Source organism: Hypanus sabinus, unplaced genomic scaffold (assembly GCF_030144855.1).
Source record: "Hypanus sabinus isolate sHypSab1 unplaced genomic scaffold, sHypSab1.hap1 scaffold_698, whole genome shotgun sequence".
Classification (NCBI taxonomy): domain Eukaryota; kingdom Metazoa; phylum Chordata; class Chondrichthyes; order Myliobatiformes; family Dasyatidae; genus Hypanus; species Hypanus sabinus.
This window is the reverse complement of record NW_026781550.1, coordinates 230076-246784: the sequence shown is the minus strand read 5'-3', so window position 1 is coordinate 246784 and position 16709 is coordinate 230076. Positions and strand designations below refer to the sequence as shown.

At 43.9% G+C, this 16709-nt stretch overlaps 1 protein-coding gene across 4 annotated transcripts in view; it reads left to right on the top strand.

Annotated features, from left to right (window-relative positions):
- The first annotated feature begins 230 nt into the window (after positions 1-230).
- The window catches only part of LOC132389899 (NACHT, LRR and PYD domains-containing protein 3-like), a 48504-nt gene continuing 32025 nt past the window's right edge, over positions 231-16709 (top strand). For 3 of the 4 annotated variants that reach the window (XM_059962459.1, XM_059962460.1, XM_059962457.1), the window contains exons 1-3: positions 283-347; positions 12441-12599; positions 16094-16179. In XM_059962459.1, the coding sequence (XP_059818442.1) occupies positions 16170-16179 (10 nt within the window). In that variant the 5' untranslated portion in view covers positions 283-347; positions 12441-12599; positions 16094-16169. Of the gene's footprint in view, positions 348-12440; positions 12600-16093; positions 16180-16709 lie in introns of all 4 variants that reach the window. The other variant, XM_059962458.1, reaches the window with a different exon arrangement.

Below are 16709 nucleotides of genomic sequence, written 5' to 3'. Positions count from 1 at the left end.
TTGCATCTTTTCCAGAATTTTTTTTTGATAGCTGGGACTGCCAGAGGTTTAATTGAACACAGCCCGTGGCAGGGTAAAGGCAGTCATTTCAATTTTAGTTTCACCGTCACAAAATGGCTGCAGGGTAATCTTTGTCACAATGGAACTTATAGCATATGAAGCTGAGTTTGTTATTTCCTTTCTCGGTTATTTTCGGTGAGCCACTTCCTCTGTCTCCACGGTAACAGCCAGTCGGAGTTGCAGCAAGTGTTGCACTTCGTTACCGCTCTGTGGTCACCGCCTTTCAGCGGAGAGACAGTGGCCTCGGGAACAAAAGTAACAGAATGATAGTGGGAGGAAAGGATGCTGTGAGTATTGACTGTATCGAATATATTACACTAGGATCGGAATGAACTCAGAACTAACAAATTGGTTGGGGTGGGGTGCCTTTTACAGTCTAGGGTGGCAATCAGTAACTAGCTGTGCATTACTGTGGCAGGAAGTTTAAAGTCAGGAGGTGAACATGCTGGAACCGCTCAGCAGATCGGCAGCATCTCGGACAGTCTCAGTTCTGAAACAGAGTCTTCCACAATCTGTCCTTTCAGAGATGTCGTCTGATGTACTGAGTTCCCAGCGTTTTCTACTTTATAATTTTTCGTTTTGTTCCTGCTACACTGCGGAATACATAACAGGCAGCTGTGCTGGGCAAGATCCCACAGAGCAAGAAGATTTTGATCAGATGTGCTCGGTTTAACTGCTGGAGACGGGCTGAAGTGTATACGCATCCTTTATACAGACCGGGGACCAGCCTGAGCACCGGCCCCGGCAGAGGGTCATTAGGTTCCAATTCCACCTTAATTTTGAATCGGAAATGGCAGGAACACCTGCCGGCAAATCGCCGGCACCAAAGCGTCTTTGTATGGGTGAGAATATAGGGCCGGTGAATCTGAGGACATGGAACTGGCAGTATACGGGCTTCCGTCCAGGTTCGTAATTCGACAGCTGGGATCGGAATTTTCTCAGTCTGTACTGAAGCTGAAATCCTGGGCGGTTGGGCATTGGTAATGGGGAAGTTAGCGTCTAAACAGCCAAATAGGACATCATATCTGTCAGGTATTTTGGATATTATTTAGGAGTAAACTAGGGAGTTGGGTGAAGTTGGGCAGTGATGTTGTTCATCTGAACTTTGGTAAAGTATGTAACAAGATCCCGCATGGCAGCTGATCTGGAAGGTTCGGTCACGTGGGATTCACGGGGAGCTGGCGAGATGGATTCACACCGAGCTCGAGAACAAGAAGCAGAGAAGCAGAGGGAGATGATTAAAGATGGTTTGAGCGAATGTAGCCATGTGACGATTGGGATGTGTGTGGCAGTGTTGAGCCCTCTGTACTTCACTATTCATGTCATCAGTTTAGCAAGTTTGAATTGAACTGATTTCTTACATCCTTCAGATATATGAGTAAAAGTCTTTAGGTTACGTCTCGGTCTAAATGTGCAATGTGCAATCAAAGTAATTTATAATAATTTAAAATAAATTGAAGAGTCCATATAAAATAGATTACCTCAAATCAACGTGAGTTAATTAGTCTGACGACCTGGTGGAAGAAGCTGTTCCGCTGACTGTTGGACCTGCCTTTTATGCTGCGGTACCGGTTGTCAGATGGTAGCAGCTGGTATTGATTGTGGTTGGGGTGACTCTGGTCCCCAATGATCCTTCGGGCCCTTTTTACAAACCTGCCCTTGTAAATGTCCTGAATAATGGGAAGTTTACAACTACAGATGCGCCGGGCTATTCGCACTACTGTCTACAAAGTCCTGCGATAAAGGGAGGTACATTTCCCATACCAGGCAGTGATGTAGCCAGTCAGGATGCTCACAGTTGTAGCCCTATAGAAAGTTCTTAGGATTTGGGGGCCGATACCGGACTTACTCAAACCCGAGGTGAAAGAAGGGCTTTTGTGCCTTTTTCACCACGCAGCTGGTGTGAACAGACCACATGAGGTCCTCGGTGATGTGGATGCCGAAGAACTTAAAGCTCAGCCCCACATCCATTAATGTAAGTAGGAGTTAGCCCGTCTATGCTCCTCCTGTAATCCATAACCAGCTCCTTTGTGTTTGTGTCATTGAGGGAAAGGTTGTTGTTTTGCCACTACTGTGTAGAGAGATGACTTCTTCCCTGTAGGCCACGTCGATATTGCTTGAGATGAGGCAAATCAATGTAATCTCGACGACAAACTTAACTAGGAGATTAGAGCTGTGCGTGGCGACACAGTCATGGGTATACAGGGAGACTAAATTCGGGTGACTGGTTGATAAGGCAACAGGTGAGAATGAATTTCAAAGACATCTTGGCCAATTATGGAGATGGAATGAAGAATGGCAAATTGTTTTCAACTTGGACAAGTGAGAGATGGTGCAGTTTTGACAGTCAAACTAGGTGGGACTGGTATAGTGAATGGGAGGGCACCGAGTGTTGTGTAACAGAGCGAACTGGGAGTACAGGAGTACAGTTCACTGAAAGTGGACATTCAGGTATAGAGGGTGAAAAAGAAAGCTTTAATCAGCAGTTAGGGCATTTAGTTCCGGATTATGGATATTATATTTTAGTTATATAAGTTGCTGCTGCGGATACACAGTGTATCATGTACAGTTGTGTTGACCCTACTGCAGGAAAGATATTGTCAATCTGGAGAGGGTGCAGAAAATATTGATGAAGATTTTGCCTGGACTAGAACATAGTAATAGAATACTACGGCAATTTACAGGCCCTTCGGCCCACAAAGTTGTGCCGACCCTCAAACCCTGCCTCCCATATAAACCCCCCAGTTTAAATTCCTCCATATAGCTTTCTAGTAGTCTCTTAAACTTCACTAGTGTATCTGCCTCCACCACCGAATCAGGCAGTGCGTTCCACGCACCAACCACTCTCTGAGCGAAAAACCTTCCTCTAATATCCCCTTTGAACTTCCCTCCCCTTACCTTAGAGCCATGCCCTCTTGCACTGAGCAGTGGTACCCTAGGGAAGAGGAGCTGGCTGTCCACTCTGAATATTCCTATTAATATGTTGCACACCTCTATCATGTCTCCTCTCATCCTCCTTCTCTCCAAAGAGTAAAGCCCTAGCTCCCTTAATCTCTGATCATAATCCATACTCTCTAAAACAGGCAGCATCCTGGTAAACCTACATGTACCCTTTCCAATGCTTCCACTTACTTCCTATTCTGAGGAGACCAGATCTGGATACAGTACTCCAAGTGTGGCCTAACTAGAGTTTTATAGAGCTGCATCATTCCATCGCGTCTCTAAGACTCTATCCCTCGACTTATGAAAGCTAACACCCCATAAGTTTTCTTAACTACCCAATCTACCTGTGAGGCAACTTTCAGGGATCTGTGGACATGTACCCTCCGATTCCTTTCCTACCCCACACTACCAAGTACCCTGCCGCTTTCTTTGTACTCTGCCTTGGAGTTTGTCCTTCCAAAGTGTACCACATCACACTTCGCTGGTTTGAACTCCATCTGCCACTTCCCAGAACACATCTGCATCCTATCAATGTCTTGCTGCAATCTTCGACAATCCTCTTCACTACCTACAACACCACCAACCTTTGTACCGTCTGCAAACTTGACAACCAACTCTTCTTCCCCCACATCCAGGTCGTTAATAAAAATCAGAATAAGTAGAGGTCCCAGAACAGATCCTTGTGGGACACGTCAAGTCACAACCTTCCAATCTGAATGTACTCCCTCCACCACGACACTCTGCCTTCTGCAGGCAAGTCAATTCTGAATCCACCTGGCCAAGCTTCCCTGGATTCCATGCCTTCTGACTTTCTGAATAAGCCTAGCATGTGGAATCTTGTCAAATGCCTTACTAAAATCCATGTAGATCACACCCACTGCACTACCCTCATGTATATACCTGGTCATCTCCTCAAAGAGCTCTGTCAGGCTTGTTAGGCACGATCTGCCCTTCACAAAGGCATGCTGACTGTCCCTGATCAGACCATGATTCTCTAAGTGCCCATAGATCTTATCTCTAAGAACCTTTTTCAACAGCTTTCCCAACACAGACGTAAGGATCTCTGGTCTATAACTACCTGGACTATCCCTACTATCTTTTTTGAACAAGTGGACAACATTCGCCTCCCTCCAATCCTCCGGTAGCATTCCCGTGAACAACGAGGACATAAGGATCCTATCCAGAGGTTCAGCAATCTCTTCCCTTGCCTCGTGGATCAGCCTGGGGAATATTTCGTCCTAATCCGTCCTAATGTATTTTATTGTATTAATGTATTAATGTATTTTAACAAATCCAACACCTCCTCTCCATCAATATCAACATGCTCAGAACATCAACCACACTCATTTTGTCCTCACCGTCATCAAGTTCCCTCTCAGTGGTGAATATCGAAAAGAAGTATTCATTGAGGAACTCGCTCACTTCCACAGCTTCCAGACACATCATCCCAATTTTATCTTTAATCGGCCCTACCTGCACTCCTGTCATCCTTTTTTTCATTACATAATTGAAGAATGCCTAGGGGTTTTCCTTTACCCTACTCACCAAAGCCTTCTCATGCCCCCTTCTTGCTCTTCTGAGCTCCTTTCTTGCTACCCTATATTCCTCAATAGACTCATCTGATCCTTGCTTCCTAAACCTCATGTATGCTGCCTTCTGCCACCTGACTATATTTTCCAATTCACTTGTCACCCATGGTTCCTTCACCCTACCATTCTTTATCTTCCTCACCGGGACAAATTTATACCTAACATCCTGCAAGAGATCCTTAAACATCGACCACATGTCCATAGTACATTTCCCTGCAAAAGCATCTTCCGAATTCACACCTGCAATTTATAGACTTATAGCCTCATAATTTGCTCTTCCCCAATTAAAAATGTTCCTGTCCTCTCTGATTCTATCCTTTTCCATGATAATGCTAAAGGCCAGGTCACTGACCTCCAGATGCTTACCCACTGACAGATCTGTGACCTGACCCGGTTCGTTACCTAATACTAGATCTAATATGGCATTCCCCCTAGTCGCCCTGTCAACAAATTGTGACTGGAATCCATCTTGGACACACTTAACAAACTCTGCCCCATCTAAATCCTTGGAACTGATCAAGTGCCAATCAATATTAGGGAAGTTAAAGTCACCCATGATAAGAACCCTGTTATTTTGGCACCTTTCCAAAATCTGCCTCCCAAACTGCTCCTCGGTACCTCTGCTGCTACCAGGGGGCCTATAGAATACCCCCACTTGAGTAACTGCTCCCTTCCCGTTCCTGACTTCCACCCATACTGACTGAATCATAGGGCTGAGTCATAGGAAGAAGTTGGCCATTCTGGATCTTCATTCCAGAGGACCATAAGGATGACATTGTAGGTGTTTATGAAATCAAAAGGGAGTATAGATAACGTGGTTGGTCGTGTTATTTTCCCCAGGGGTCAAGATTCAAAATTGTTTAATGTCGTTCCAGTAAACAAGTGTAAATGAGAACAAAATAATTTTTACTCTGGATTCAAAGTCAGACAGAAAACAACGATAGAGTCCACAATAATAAACAAAACACAATACATAAAGTATGATGGTATAAAAAAATTGATCGTCTGTCCATACAGTGACGTTAGGCACAGGAGAGTCCAGACATATGGAGACTGATATTGATTGTCCGTAAAGTGACGTTTGGACACTTTATGTCCAGGAGTGTCTGGACATCTGGAGACTGACATTGATTCTATGTCCATAAAGTGACGTTAGCTACAGGAGTGTCTGTACATATGAGACTGACATTGATTGTATGTCCATAAAGTGACGTTAGGCACGGAATTGTGTGGAAATATAGACTCTAAAATTGATTGTCTGTCCATAAAGTTACTTAAGGCACAGGAGTGTCAAAAACTGTCAGAAAATGTTAAACTAGTAGTCGGTGTGGTGTGGAGGGTGGGCTAGTGAGTAGAGGTGTTAATCAGGCTTACTGCCCGAGGAAAATAACCGTTCTGAGCCTGATAGTCCTGGCGTGGATATTACAGATCCACAATTCCTTTAAGGTAACACCAGAGTCGTAAAGAGAGTTTTTGGCATATCGACCTTTATAACGCAGGCTATTAGGCAGAGGGGTAGGGATATTAATGCTAAAGTTGTAAAAGACACTGTGATTCCAAAATATGCAGAAATGTGGGCCGTTCTAGTCAACCACTTGGAGGAATGATATCCATAAGCTTGAAAGAGTGCGGGAAAAATAAACGGACGTTGCTGGTATTTCAGGAAATAATTATGGTGATAGATTGAACAGGTTAGAACTTGATTACCTGGAATAAAGGGCAATGAGGGGCTTTCCTAGCTGGTTTCCAGCTTTTCTATGCATTTTCTCCTACAATTAAAAATGTCCATGGACCCCAGGCTGGGAACCCCTACTAGAGATCTAGAAATCTATGATGGTATAAATAGGGTGAATAGACAATCGACAATAGACAATAGGTGCAGAAGTAGACCATTCGGCCCCTCGAGTCTGCACCGCCATTCTGAGATCATGGCTGATCATTCACTATCAATAACCAGTCCCTGCCTTGTGCCCATATCCCTTGATTCCCCTATCCATCAGACATCTATCTAGCTCCTTCTTGAAAGCATTCAGAGAATTGGCCTCCACCGTCTTCCGAGGCAGTGCATTCCACACCTCCACAACTCTCTGGGAGAAGAAGTTTTTCCTCAACTCTGTTTTAAATAACTGACCTCTTATTCCCAGTCCATGCCCTCTGGTACTGGAGTCTCCCAACATCTGGAACATATTTCCTGCCTCAATCCTATCAAATCCTTTAATTATCTTAAACGTTTCAATCAGATCCCCCCTCAATCTCCTGAATTCCAGTGTGTACAAGCCCAATCTCTCCAATCTCTCTGCGTAAGACAGCCCAGCCATCCCAGGAATCAACCTAGTGAATCCACGCTGCTCTTCCTCAATTGCCAGAATGTCCTTCCTTAAACCTGGAGACCAAAACTGTACACAATATTCCATGTGTGATCTCACCAGGGCCCTGTACAAATGCAAAAGGACATCCTTGCTCTTGTACTCAATTCCCCTTGTAACAAAGGCCAACATTCCATTTGCCCTCTTCACTGCCTGTTGCACTTGCTCATTCACCTTCATTGACTGGTGAACTAGGACTCCTAGGTCTCTTTGCATTTCTCCCTTACCTAACTCTACACCGTTCAGACAATATTCTGCCCTCTTGTTCCTGCTTCCAAAGTGGATAACTTCACATTTATGCACATTGAATGACATCTGTCAAGTATCAGCCCACTCACCCAGCCTATCCAAGTCTCCCTGTATTCTCCTAACGTCCTCTTCGCATGTCACACTGCCACCCAGTTTAGTATCGTCAGCAAACTTGCTGATATAGTTTTCAATGCCCTCATCGAAATCGTTGACATAAATCGTAAAGAGCTGTGGTCCCAATACAGAGGAGCCCTTTGGTACCCCACTAGTCACCTCCAGCCAGTCCGAGAAACACCCATTCACCGCTACCCTTTGCTTTCTATCTGCCAACCAGTTTTCTATCCATGTTGAAACCCTGCCCCCAATGCCATGAGCTCTGATTTTACTCACCAATCTTCTATGTGGCACCTTATTGAATGCCTTCTGAAAATCTAGGTACACTACATCCACTGGCTTACCCTCGTCTAACATCCTTGTTACACCCTCAAAAACTCCAACAGATTAGTCAAGCATGATTTGCCCTTGGTAAATCCATGCTGGCTCGGCCTAGTCCTATTACAGCCATCAGGATATGCCACTATTTCGTCCTTAATTATGGACTCAAGCATCTTCCCCACGACTGACGTTAGGCTAACAGGGCGATAGTTCTCCGTTTTCTCCTTCCCTCCCTTCTTGAAAAGTGGGATAACTTTAGCCACTCTCCAATCTTCAGGAACGGATCCTGAATCTAAGGAACATTGGAAAATGATTACCAATACATCCGCAATTTCCTGAGCCACCTCTTTTAGAACCTTCGGATGCAGACCATCTGGACCCGGGGATTTAGTAGCCTTCAGTCCTATCAGTCGACTCATCACAGTTTCTTTCCTAATGTCAATCTGTTTCAATTCCTCTGATATCTTATGACCCTGGCCCATCCATACATCTGGGAGATTGCTTGTGTCCTCCCTGGTGAAGACAGATCTAAAGTATGCATTAAATTCTGTTGCCATTTCCCTGTTTCCCATAACAATTTCTCCCAATTCATTCTTCAAGGGGCCAACATTGTTTTTAACTATCTTCTTTCTCTTCACATAGCTAAAAAAGCTTTTGCTATCTCCGTTTATATTCCTGGCTAGACTGAGCTCATACCTGATTTTTTCTCTCCGTATTGCTGTTTTTAGTTAAGATCTGCTGTTCCTTAAAACTTTCCCAATCATCTGTATTCCTACTTACCTTAGCCCTGTCATACTTCTTTTTCTTTAACGCTATACAATCTCTGACTTCCTTTGTCAACCACTGTGGACCCTTCCCCCTCTTTGAATCCTTCCTTCTCATTGGAATGAACTGCTTTTGCATCTTTTGTATTATGCCCAAGAATATCTGCCACTGCTGATCCACTGTCTTTCCTGCCAGGGCATCCGCCCATTTAACTTTGGCCAGCTCTTCCCTCATGGCTCCGTAGCCTCCTTTATTTAATTGCAACACTGACACATCTGATCTGCCCTTATCCCTCTCAAATTGTAGATAAAAACTTATCATGTTATGATCACTACTTCTTAATGGCTCCTTTACTTCAAGATCACTTATCAATTCCTGTTCATTACACATCAACAAGTCCAAAATAGCCTCGTTCCTGGTTGGCTCAAGCACAAGCTGTTCCAAAAATACATCCCTCAGACACTCCACAAACCCTATCCTGGGTTCCAGTACCTACCTGATTCTCCCAGTTCACCTGCATGTTGAAATGTCCCATAACGACTGGTTTACCTTTAGCACATGCCAATGTTAAATCCCTAATCAACTTGTACCCAATATCCACGCTGCTGTTTGGGGGCCTGTAAACAACACCCATTAGGGTCTCTTTACCCTTACTGTTCCTCAGCTCAATCCACACAGACTCTGCTTCCCCTGTTCCTAAGTCACCCCTTGCTAAGGACTGAATCTCATTCCTCACCAACAGGGCCACCCCACCACCTCTTCCCATATTTCTGTCTCTACGATAGCACGTATACCCTGCAGGTAGGCATTTTCCCCTCGGGTTGGGGAATATCATGGATTATGGCAAAAAGTCAGACAGTTAAGCGGAATCTGAGTGAGGAATACTTCAGTCAGCGGATGGAGCGAATGTGGAACAAGCTCCGAGAAGAAGTATGAGATGAAGGTTCAATTGTGGTATTTGAGAGATGTTTGCTTGGGTATATGGATGAGGGAGGTACAGAGGAAAATGGTCTGGGTGCAGGGGGATGGAACCACACCGAACATGGCTGGAACTGAATGGGCTATCAGCACTGTGTCTGTGCTCAAAGGGCTTTGTGAATCTACATTGAAACTTCCACACATAATCGACATTTATTGCAGACGGGTCGTATCCAACAATGTGTTTTTTTTATTTTGGAATAGCGTCTGCACTGCTAAGAGCTGTGTAGAACTGGAACTACCATGAGATTTTGTGAGTGCACCACAACAGGGAAAAAACAACCACTGGAAATTTAGTATCACCATTACAAAATGGCTGAATGTTCAGTTCATCTTTGTCACAATGAAACAGGAAACCTGTGACATTGAGTTTGTTATTTCCTTGCTCGTTTATCACTGCAAACCACTTCCTCCGTCACCAGGGCAACAGCTCACTAGAGCTGCAGAGAGTGTTGAACATGTTTATCGCTCTCTGGTTGCTGACTCTCAGCGGAGAGAGTGTGGCCTCCGACACTTTGAGCATTTACTGTCCGGGATGGAATGAAGAAGACTGTAGGGATTGTATTTATGCAATATTGTTCAGGGTATCAAACATCTTGCAGTCAGTCAATCGTTTCTGCATCAAAAGAACAAAAAGAAATTCTCCCGTACTGAGTTTCCAGGGCTATAGTTTCAATTTTATGTTTATAACATTTTGTTCCTGTTACACGACGGGGAAAGTGGCTGCTAATTGACCTGGGCTACACCGCACTCAACAATAAATTAATGAACAACTGTGCTCAATGTAACTGTGGAGGCAAGTTGAAATGTATCAGCACCTTCTTTGTGACCCAATGCCCAAGTTTCCCGGCTGATCCCCGTCCAGACAAAGGATCATCAGGCTCCAGTTCTGTCGAGGAGTGTACGATTTTGAACTGGGATTAGCTGAGGAACTGACGCATATTACCGGCAACAATGAGCCCTGGGAGAGTTGATGCTTGAGATGCAATCTAGGGAAGGGGGCTCCAGGAATATGGAAATGTCAGTGTTTGGGCTTCGGTCCACGTTGGTGCTTTTACAGATGTGGCTGGATGTTCCTCCTTCCGCAATGAAGCAGACGTCTCCGGGGGCGACGTGATATTGGTAGAGTGAATCTCTCAGTGTGAGATGTGAGAAAACCCAGTGTGAGATGTGGAAAAGATGTGCGAGGCTCCCGGTGTGGGCTCTGACCCTCTGAGGTTGCATCCTGGGATACCCACACATTTTTTGACCCAGATAGAATGAATCAGAGGATCAGGTTTTCCGGGTTTCCGAGATGTTGAGCGAGTATTTCTGTGCTCAGGTGTTTAGTTCTTAAGTTCCTTTGGAAGTAAAGCAGAGAATGAATTCCCATTCCATCCCTCACAGGGAGAGGCTGTGAGTAAATACGCTATTTTATGTTTGCACCAGTAGAAATAGACCGGGGTTTCAGAATTAAATTCGCATTTGGGAATTCCCCATCACTCTCACCTGTATAGCTGCCAGTGGGAGTTAAACAGAAATTCAAGATGCTGAAGATAGAATAGAACATAGAACTGTGCATCACAGGAACAGGCCATTCATTCGGCCACAATGGTGTGCCAAAACCAGCTGAAAAGTAAATCAAACACCATCCCCCAAAAACTAACGGCTCCTACCTACACTATGCCCATATCTTTTCAATCTTCCTCACACACCTGTGCCTATCTAAACGTCTCTTAAAAGCCTCCAATGTATTCGCTTCCAACCGTAACAGACAGCACAATCCAGGCATCCACACCTGTCTGAGAAAAACAACTTGCCCTCACATGTGCTTTGCATCTACTCCCTCACTCCTTCATTGCATGTCCTCTGGTAGTAGACATTTCTAAACAGCGAAAAGATACTCCCTGTCTACTCTATCTATGTCTTTCATAATCTTTTATACCTCTATCAGATCTTCCATAAATCCCCACCTTTCTGTTACTCTGAACAACCCAAGATTTTCCACTAAAAACTGGATGATGTTTGAATCAATTCTAACGAAATGTCAGGAAACCGAATCGCTAACATTTTCCCTTACCTGGCAGCTGTTCCTTAACTGCTGAGCGTTTCTAGTGATTCCAGTTTCTCTTTATTGCATTCACCCTGGAACATTTCAAATCTCCTGCGAATGGACCAGTGCACCAGTGCTCGTTTTCTGAGAGTTGATGGGAAAGTAAATAATCCACACCTTTTCCCAGTACATTAAACTGGTAACAATTGTCCTGTTCTTCCCAGAAATGTATTCAGTATAGTTATTTCCAACAAGGTTCAAAGAATAATCTGAGGAATGATAAGCATTATGCATGTGGAGCATTTGATGTCCCTGGGCCTGTGATCAGTGGAGTTCAGAGGGATGGTGACAGGGTTGGGGGGGGGGGAAGTTGGGGCAGTAGTGATTATTTACATCAACTGAATAACAACAAGTCTGGACGCAGTGGGAATGGAGAGAATGTATTGATTAGATGGAGAGTCTGTGATCTGAGAGAGCAGCCTCAGAATAAAGAAGCTGAGATGAGAGCAATTACTTTAGCCAAATGTTGGTTGATCTGTGGAACTTGATACCACAGAGGGTAGTGGAAGCTTTCGTTGGGTATATTCATGTTCTGTATTGCTGAATAGATCGAGTGGTAAAGCAGGGGAGCAAAAATACAGCGTGAGAAAATGAATCCTCCGTGATTGATTATGGGGTAAACCAGAATGACCGAATCACCTAATTCTACTCCTATACATTATGAATTGTAACTTATACCATGACTGAACGATGACCTATTTGTATCCTATCACAAAAAAAAGAGAAAACATGCACTTTCTGGAAATATAGGCAACACACACAAAACGCAGAAGGAACTCATCAGGCCAGGCAGCGTCTATAGAAGGGAGTAGAGTCGACGTACTAATGCTGCCTGACCTGATGAGTAACAGTTACAGATTGTTTTTTCACTCGGATAAATGTATATGCGTTCAAGAATTAATGTTCAATGAGGTAATGCTTTGTTCACCTTTGTGTTAGTAACGTTCTTCATTATCTGGTTAGTTAGATCTGGGCTGAGAGATTTGTTGGAAGAAAGGCCACGACTGGAAGAAAAGCATAACTGACGACGAAGGAACAGCAACAAGTGAACCAAATCGAGGAGTGAGAGCACTAACTGGCGAGATCCCTGAGTTTCCATTGATTCACTCAGGAGAAAGTTTGGTGAGTCTCATTTACTGAAAGGCTAGACCTTTAGACATTACATTTCTGTACCAAGGAGGGTAGGAAATACCTGGAGTGAGACTGAATAAGCCTAGAAATACCATTTATGCCTCTATCAGACCCAGATGAAATCATTCGAGTTCTGCTACTGTGCTGTCAGCATGAGTTCCGTGAAGCTACGCACATTCCCTCATATTGTGATCTCATTGCAAACATCACTTCTGATGTTTCCTTGCTTGGCTGTGCTAGGTCACAATTATCTCGAAATGCGTTGAGAATTTCCTTGCTTTAGAAGACGCCACAGTTGTTTCCTGCTGTAGTGATTGCAGAAATGAGAAATTACCATGAAGTACAGCGACATGTCATTGATTACTCTGTCTATTGCAAGCTGTATGGATATACTTGCCCTCCAGTGTATAGCCGTGCTAGCCTCTGCTAAGAGAAAAACTTAAGGAAACCAAGTCTCCCAGCATCACATTTCATTCAGTCCAAACTAGCAAATGCCAATCAATAATTTACATTTACATACCCTTTTGTCGTAAAGTACTTTTCTACTAATAAATTGTCAGAACCTACCCATCAATGATTAAGCAGAATTAGGTTTTTCAATGAAGTTATGTTCCCGTTTGATCCTGTACCAAACCTGTACTTGAAATGAACAAATGTTCTTGCTGCCAGGACTGGTGGAGCTGCCGGGGTCGGTTTAAACTCAGTCGTTGCGGGAGGGGAACCAGAGTGCTTTGGCAAATGATAGAAGAGTTGATATATAGGTAGAAGCGACGTTCAGAGACACTGTGGAAGGATCGGTTGTAGACAAGGCATCATATAGCCAGTTGGAAATATGATTAATTCAGTACAATAAGTATTAAGAATAACAGTAACTTAGAACATAGATGGTACATGTTATCACCATTGCACAGACCTGACAGTTACAAGGGCAGGATTGGTGTTAGATGCTCCAGGTTTTAGTTGTTTCATAATAAATATGTCGGGGTGTTGAAAGGGCGAGAATTGTCTAATTAGGGATGGTATCACAGCTACATAAACAGAGGACATCAATGTAGGTGAAAGCCAGAAACGGAAAGGGGGCTATCATTCTGGGAGTATTCTATAGGCCTTCCCCAAAGCCACTGGGATAATGAGGGCAGATAACTTGTCAGTTTTGGGAAAGGTGCAAAAGCAACAAGGTTGTTATGATTGTTGGCCTCAACTTTCCTGATGTTGATCACCTCTATGTTCCAAAATGTGTCGGGGGCGGAATGCGTTGTGTTCCCAGGAAGGACTCTTGACATATTACGTGGATGGGCTAACTGGAGAAGGTGCCAAACTGCATCCTGAATGAGGCAATGATGCTGGTAAAATGACAGATGGCACTATGGGTGACCTTCTTGAGATAGTGACCACAACACTGGAACGTTCATCATGCTCATGGACAATGATCGTAGCAGACGATAAAAGGCAGTATTTAATTAGTGGATGGATATTCGGAGCACAAATTGGGAAAACATTTTCAAAGGGAAATGCACAACGGAACTGTGAAGTTTGTTTCAGGAACACGTGAATGCGGTTCAGGGTAGATTTGTTCCACACACAGTGAACGAATGTTTATATAAACGAACCGTGGTAAGCAAGAGGGAAAAGGAAGCATTATTTAGGTTTAGCAAGCAACATTCAAGCAAGGCTGTACAGAATTATAAGGTTGCCTAGAAGGAGCTTAAGAAGCGACTTAGAGGTCGAAGGGAACTTGAGCAGTCCTTGGGAAGTAGGATGAAGGAAAGTCCAAGGTGTTATACATGTGGGTGAAGAAGAGGAGGGTGAAGAAGAGTATAAGACTACTCAGGAGCAAAGGTGGAAACGTGGCTGGAGGATGCGGTGACAGGTGAAGTGCTTAATGAATGCTTTGCTTCAGAGTTGCCAATGAGATAGGCAGTTGTTGTGACGATAGCATAGCAGCATGATAATTTTACGAAATAAATGTTGTTCAATCTACCTGTAAACAACACATTACTACAAGAAATGAGGGAGGAGATTACGGGGCATTGACAATGATCATTATATCCTCTCTGGCCACAGGGATAGTAATGCATGATTGGAGGCTGTCAAATGTTTATCCGTAATTCAACCCAATGGATTTATTCCTGGGGATTATAGACCAGTGAGTTTTACAACGGGGGTGGGCCAACCCATGGAACGGATACTTGGGGACAGCATTTGGAGAAGCATAATCTTATTAAGGGTTGCCATTTGGGCTTTATGATGGTGAGTGGAGTAAATGGAAGGGGAGGTGCTGGGGATAATTTTCCACAGTATGGACCAGTCACACACAGAATATCTACCAACATTTGGATCGGCAGAGTGTGTTCAGGAGACACCATGGAATTGTGCATGGAAAGTTGTGTTCAACAATACTTTTTAAACATTTTTGAAGGTGATTGTCAATGGAGATAGCGGAGTGTATGTTGACCTACAGTAAAGCCTTTGGCATGGTGCATCATGACAGCTTGGATGGAAGATAAGGTCCCATGTGGTACAGTGAGAGAAAGTTAGATAGATTCAAAAATTGCCCTGGAGGTAGCAAGCAAAGAGTCGTGGTTGAAGATTTCTCCTCGGAATGGTGGTGGGTAACTAGTGGTGTACCGCAAAGCTACAAGTTGGGACATTTGATATTCTTCATTTCAGAGAAATGATTTGAATGCAAATGCACACTACTTGACCAGTAAGTTCGTGGATGACACAAAATTATTTGATGGTGTTCTAGGTGATTATCGTAGCTTATAGGGGATCTAAATGGGCAGAGGAGTGGTAAATAGATTGCAAAACCAACACGAGCAGCAACGGTTTCATGCAGAGACTGGTGATGATGCGAAGGAACCTGCACATGAGGCATAATTCTAGAAGCAGTTGTGATGTAAAGATAGAATGAAGAGGCCAGGAGGGAAATGGGCCCAACTTAGGAATTTAGGACCATCTCTGTGGGCACTGTGGTCGGCATTGTCTCTTTGGGCTGAAGGGTCTGTATCTGTGCTCTGTTGCTCTGTGACTCTATCAGTAGGATACTCCAGGTATCACTGGACAGACATACAGACATGGTGTGGGTGTTGATGTTAACAGTGAATGTTTTGTTCCTAAGCGAACTGCTGCTCTGATGCAGAGGATTGCGATACTGTCACATTTTCAAAGTAATCCGCCTCTCTCTGACGCACTGTCTGCTTGTATCGTGTAATTCAGCGCATTACCGAAATGCAACACTGAGCGTCATAGGAAGTCATTCCTGCCTGTGGCCATCAAACTTTACAACACCTCCCTCGGAGTGTTAGACACCCTGAGCCAAATAGCTGGTGCTGGACTAATTTCCATTTGGCATGATTAACTTATTATTATTTAATTATTCATGGTTTTCTATTGCTATATTTCTTCACTATTCTTGGTCGGCGAGGCTGCAACGAAACCCAGTTTCCCTCGGGATCAATAAAGTATGTCCGTCTGTCTACCAGCAGGTGGGACTGATCTGCACCGTGACCAAAGTGCAAACAAAACGACGACAATCAGCAATCGTCAGTCAGAATCAAAATGGCTACAGGTATGTTCATTGGGATCTTTACAACTAAACTTCTGCCCTTTTGCTGCACAATAGTACAGATGAAGAAACTTATACAGCCTCTAACAGGGCAGAGAAATGTTTCTTCAAGCAGTGTCATTGAACCCACTGGTAAAGATGCATTGTGTAATCAATCAATCCAACAGTTCCAGCATAGGGATCTGAAACCAGTAATGGTCGAATGACTCCGCTCACCAGGCAAAGCTTCACCTGAGTGAAAGGAGCCGGAGACCCTGAATCAGCAGGTTGAGAGTGAAACACAAACAGGAATGTGACAGCGGTGTCGTTTGTTACGTAAAAGTCCAGATTCGGGGGTTATTGCACATTGGGGCCTGTCTAGAGGTGGAAGACATCTCCAACTTTTATTTATAAAACTCAGAGATAGTTGCTAAGAGTACTTCCGGGATTTCAGAGATTGTATGATAATACAACATTTCTGGTTATATCGTGTGTTACGTATTCAGGCAACAATAAATATATGAGTTCGGCAAGGGTTTCTTATAACAAACAAC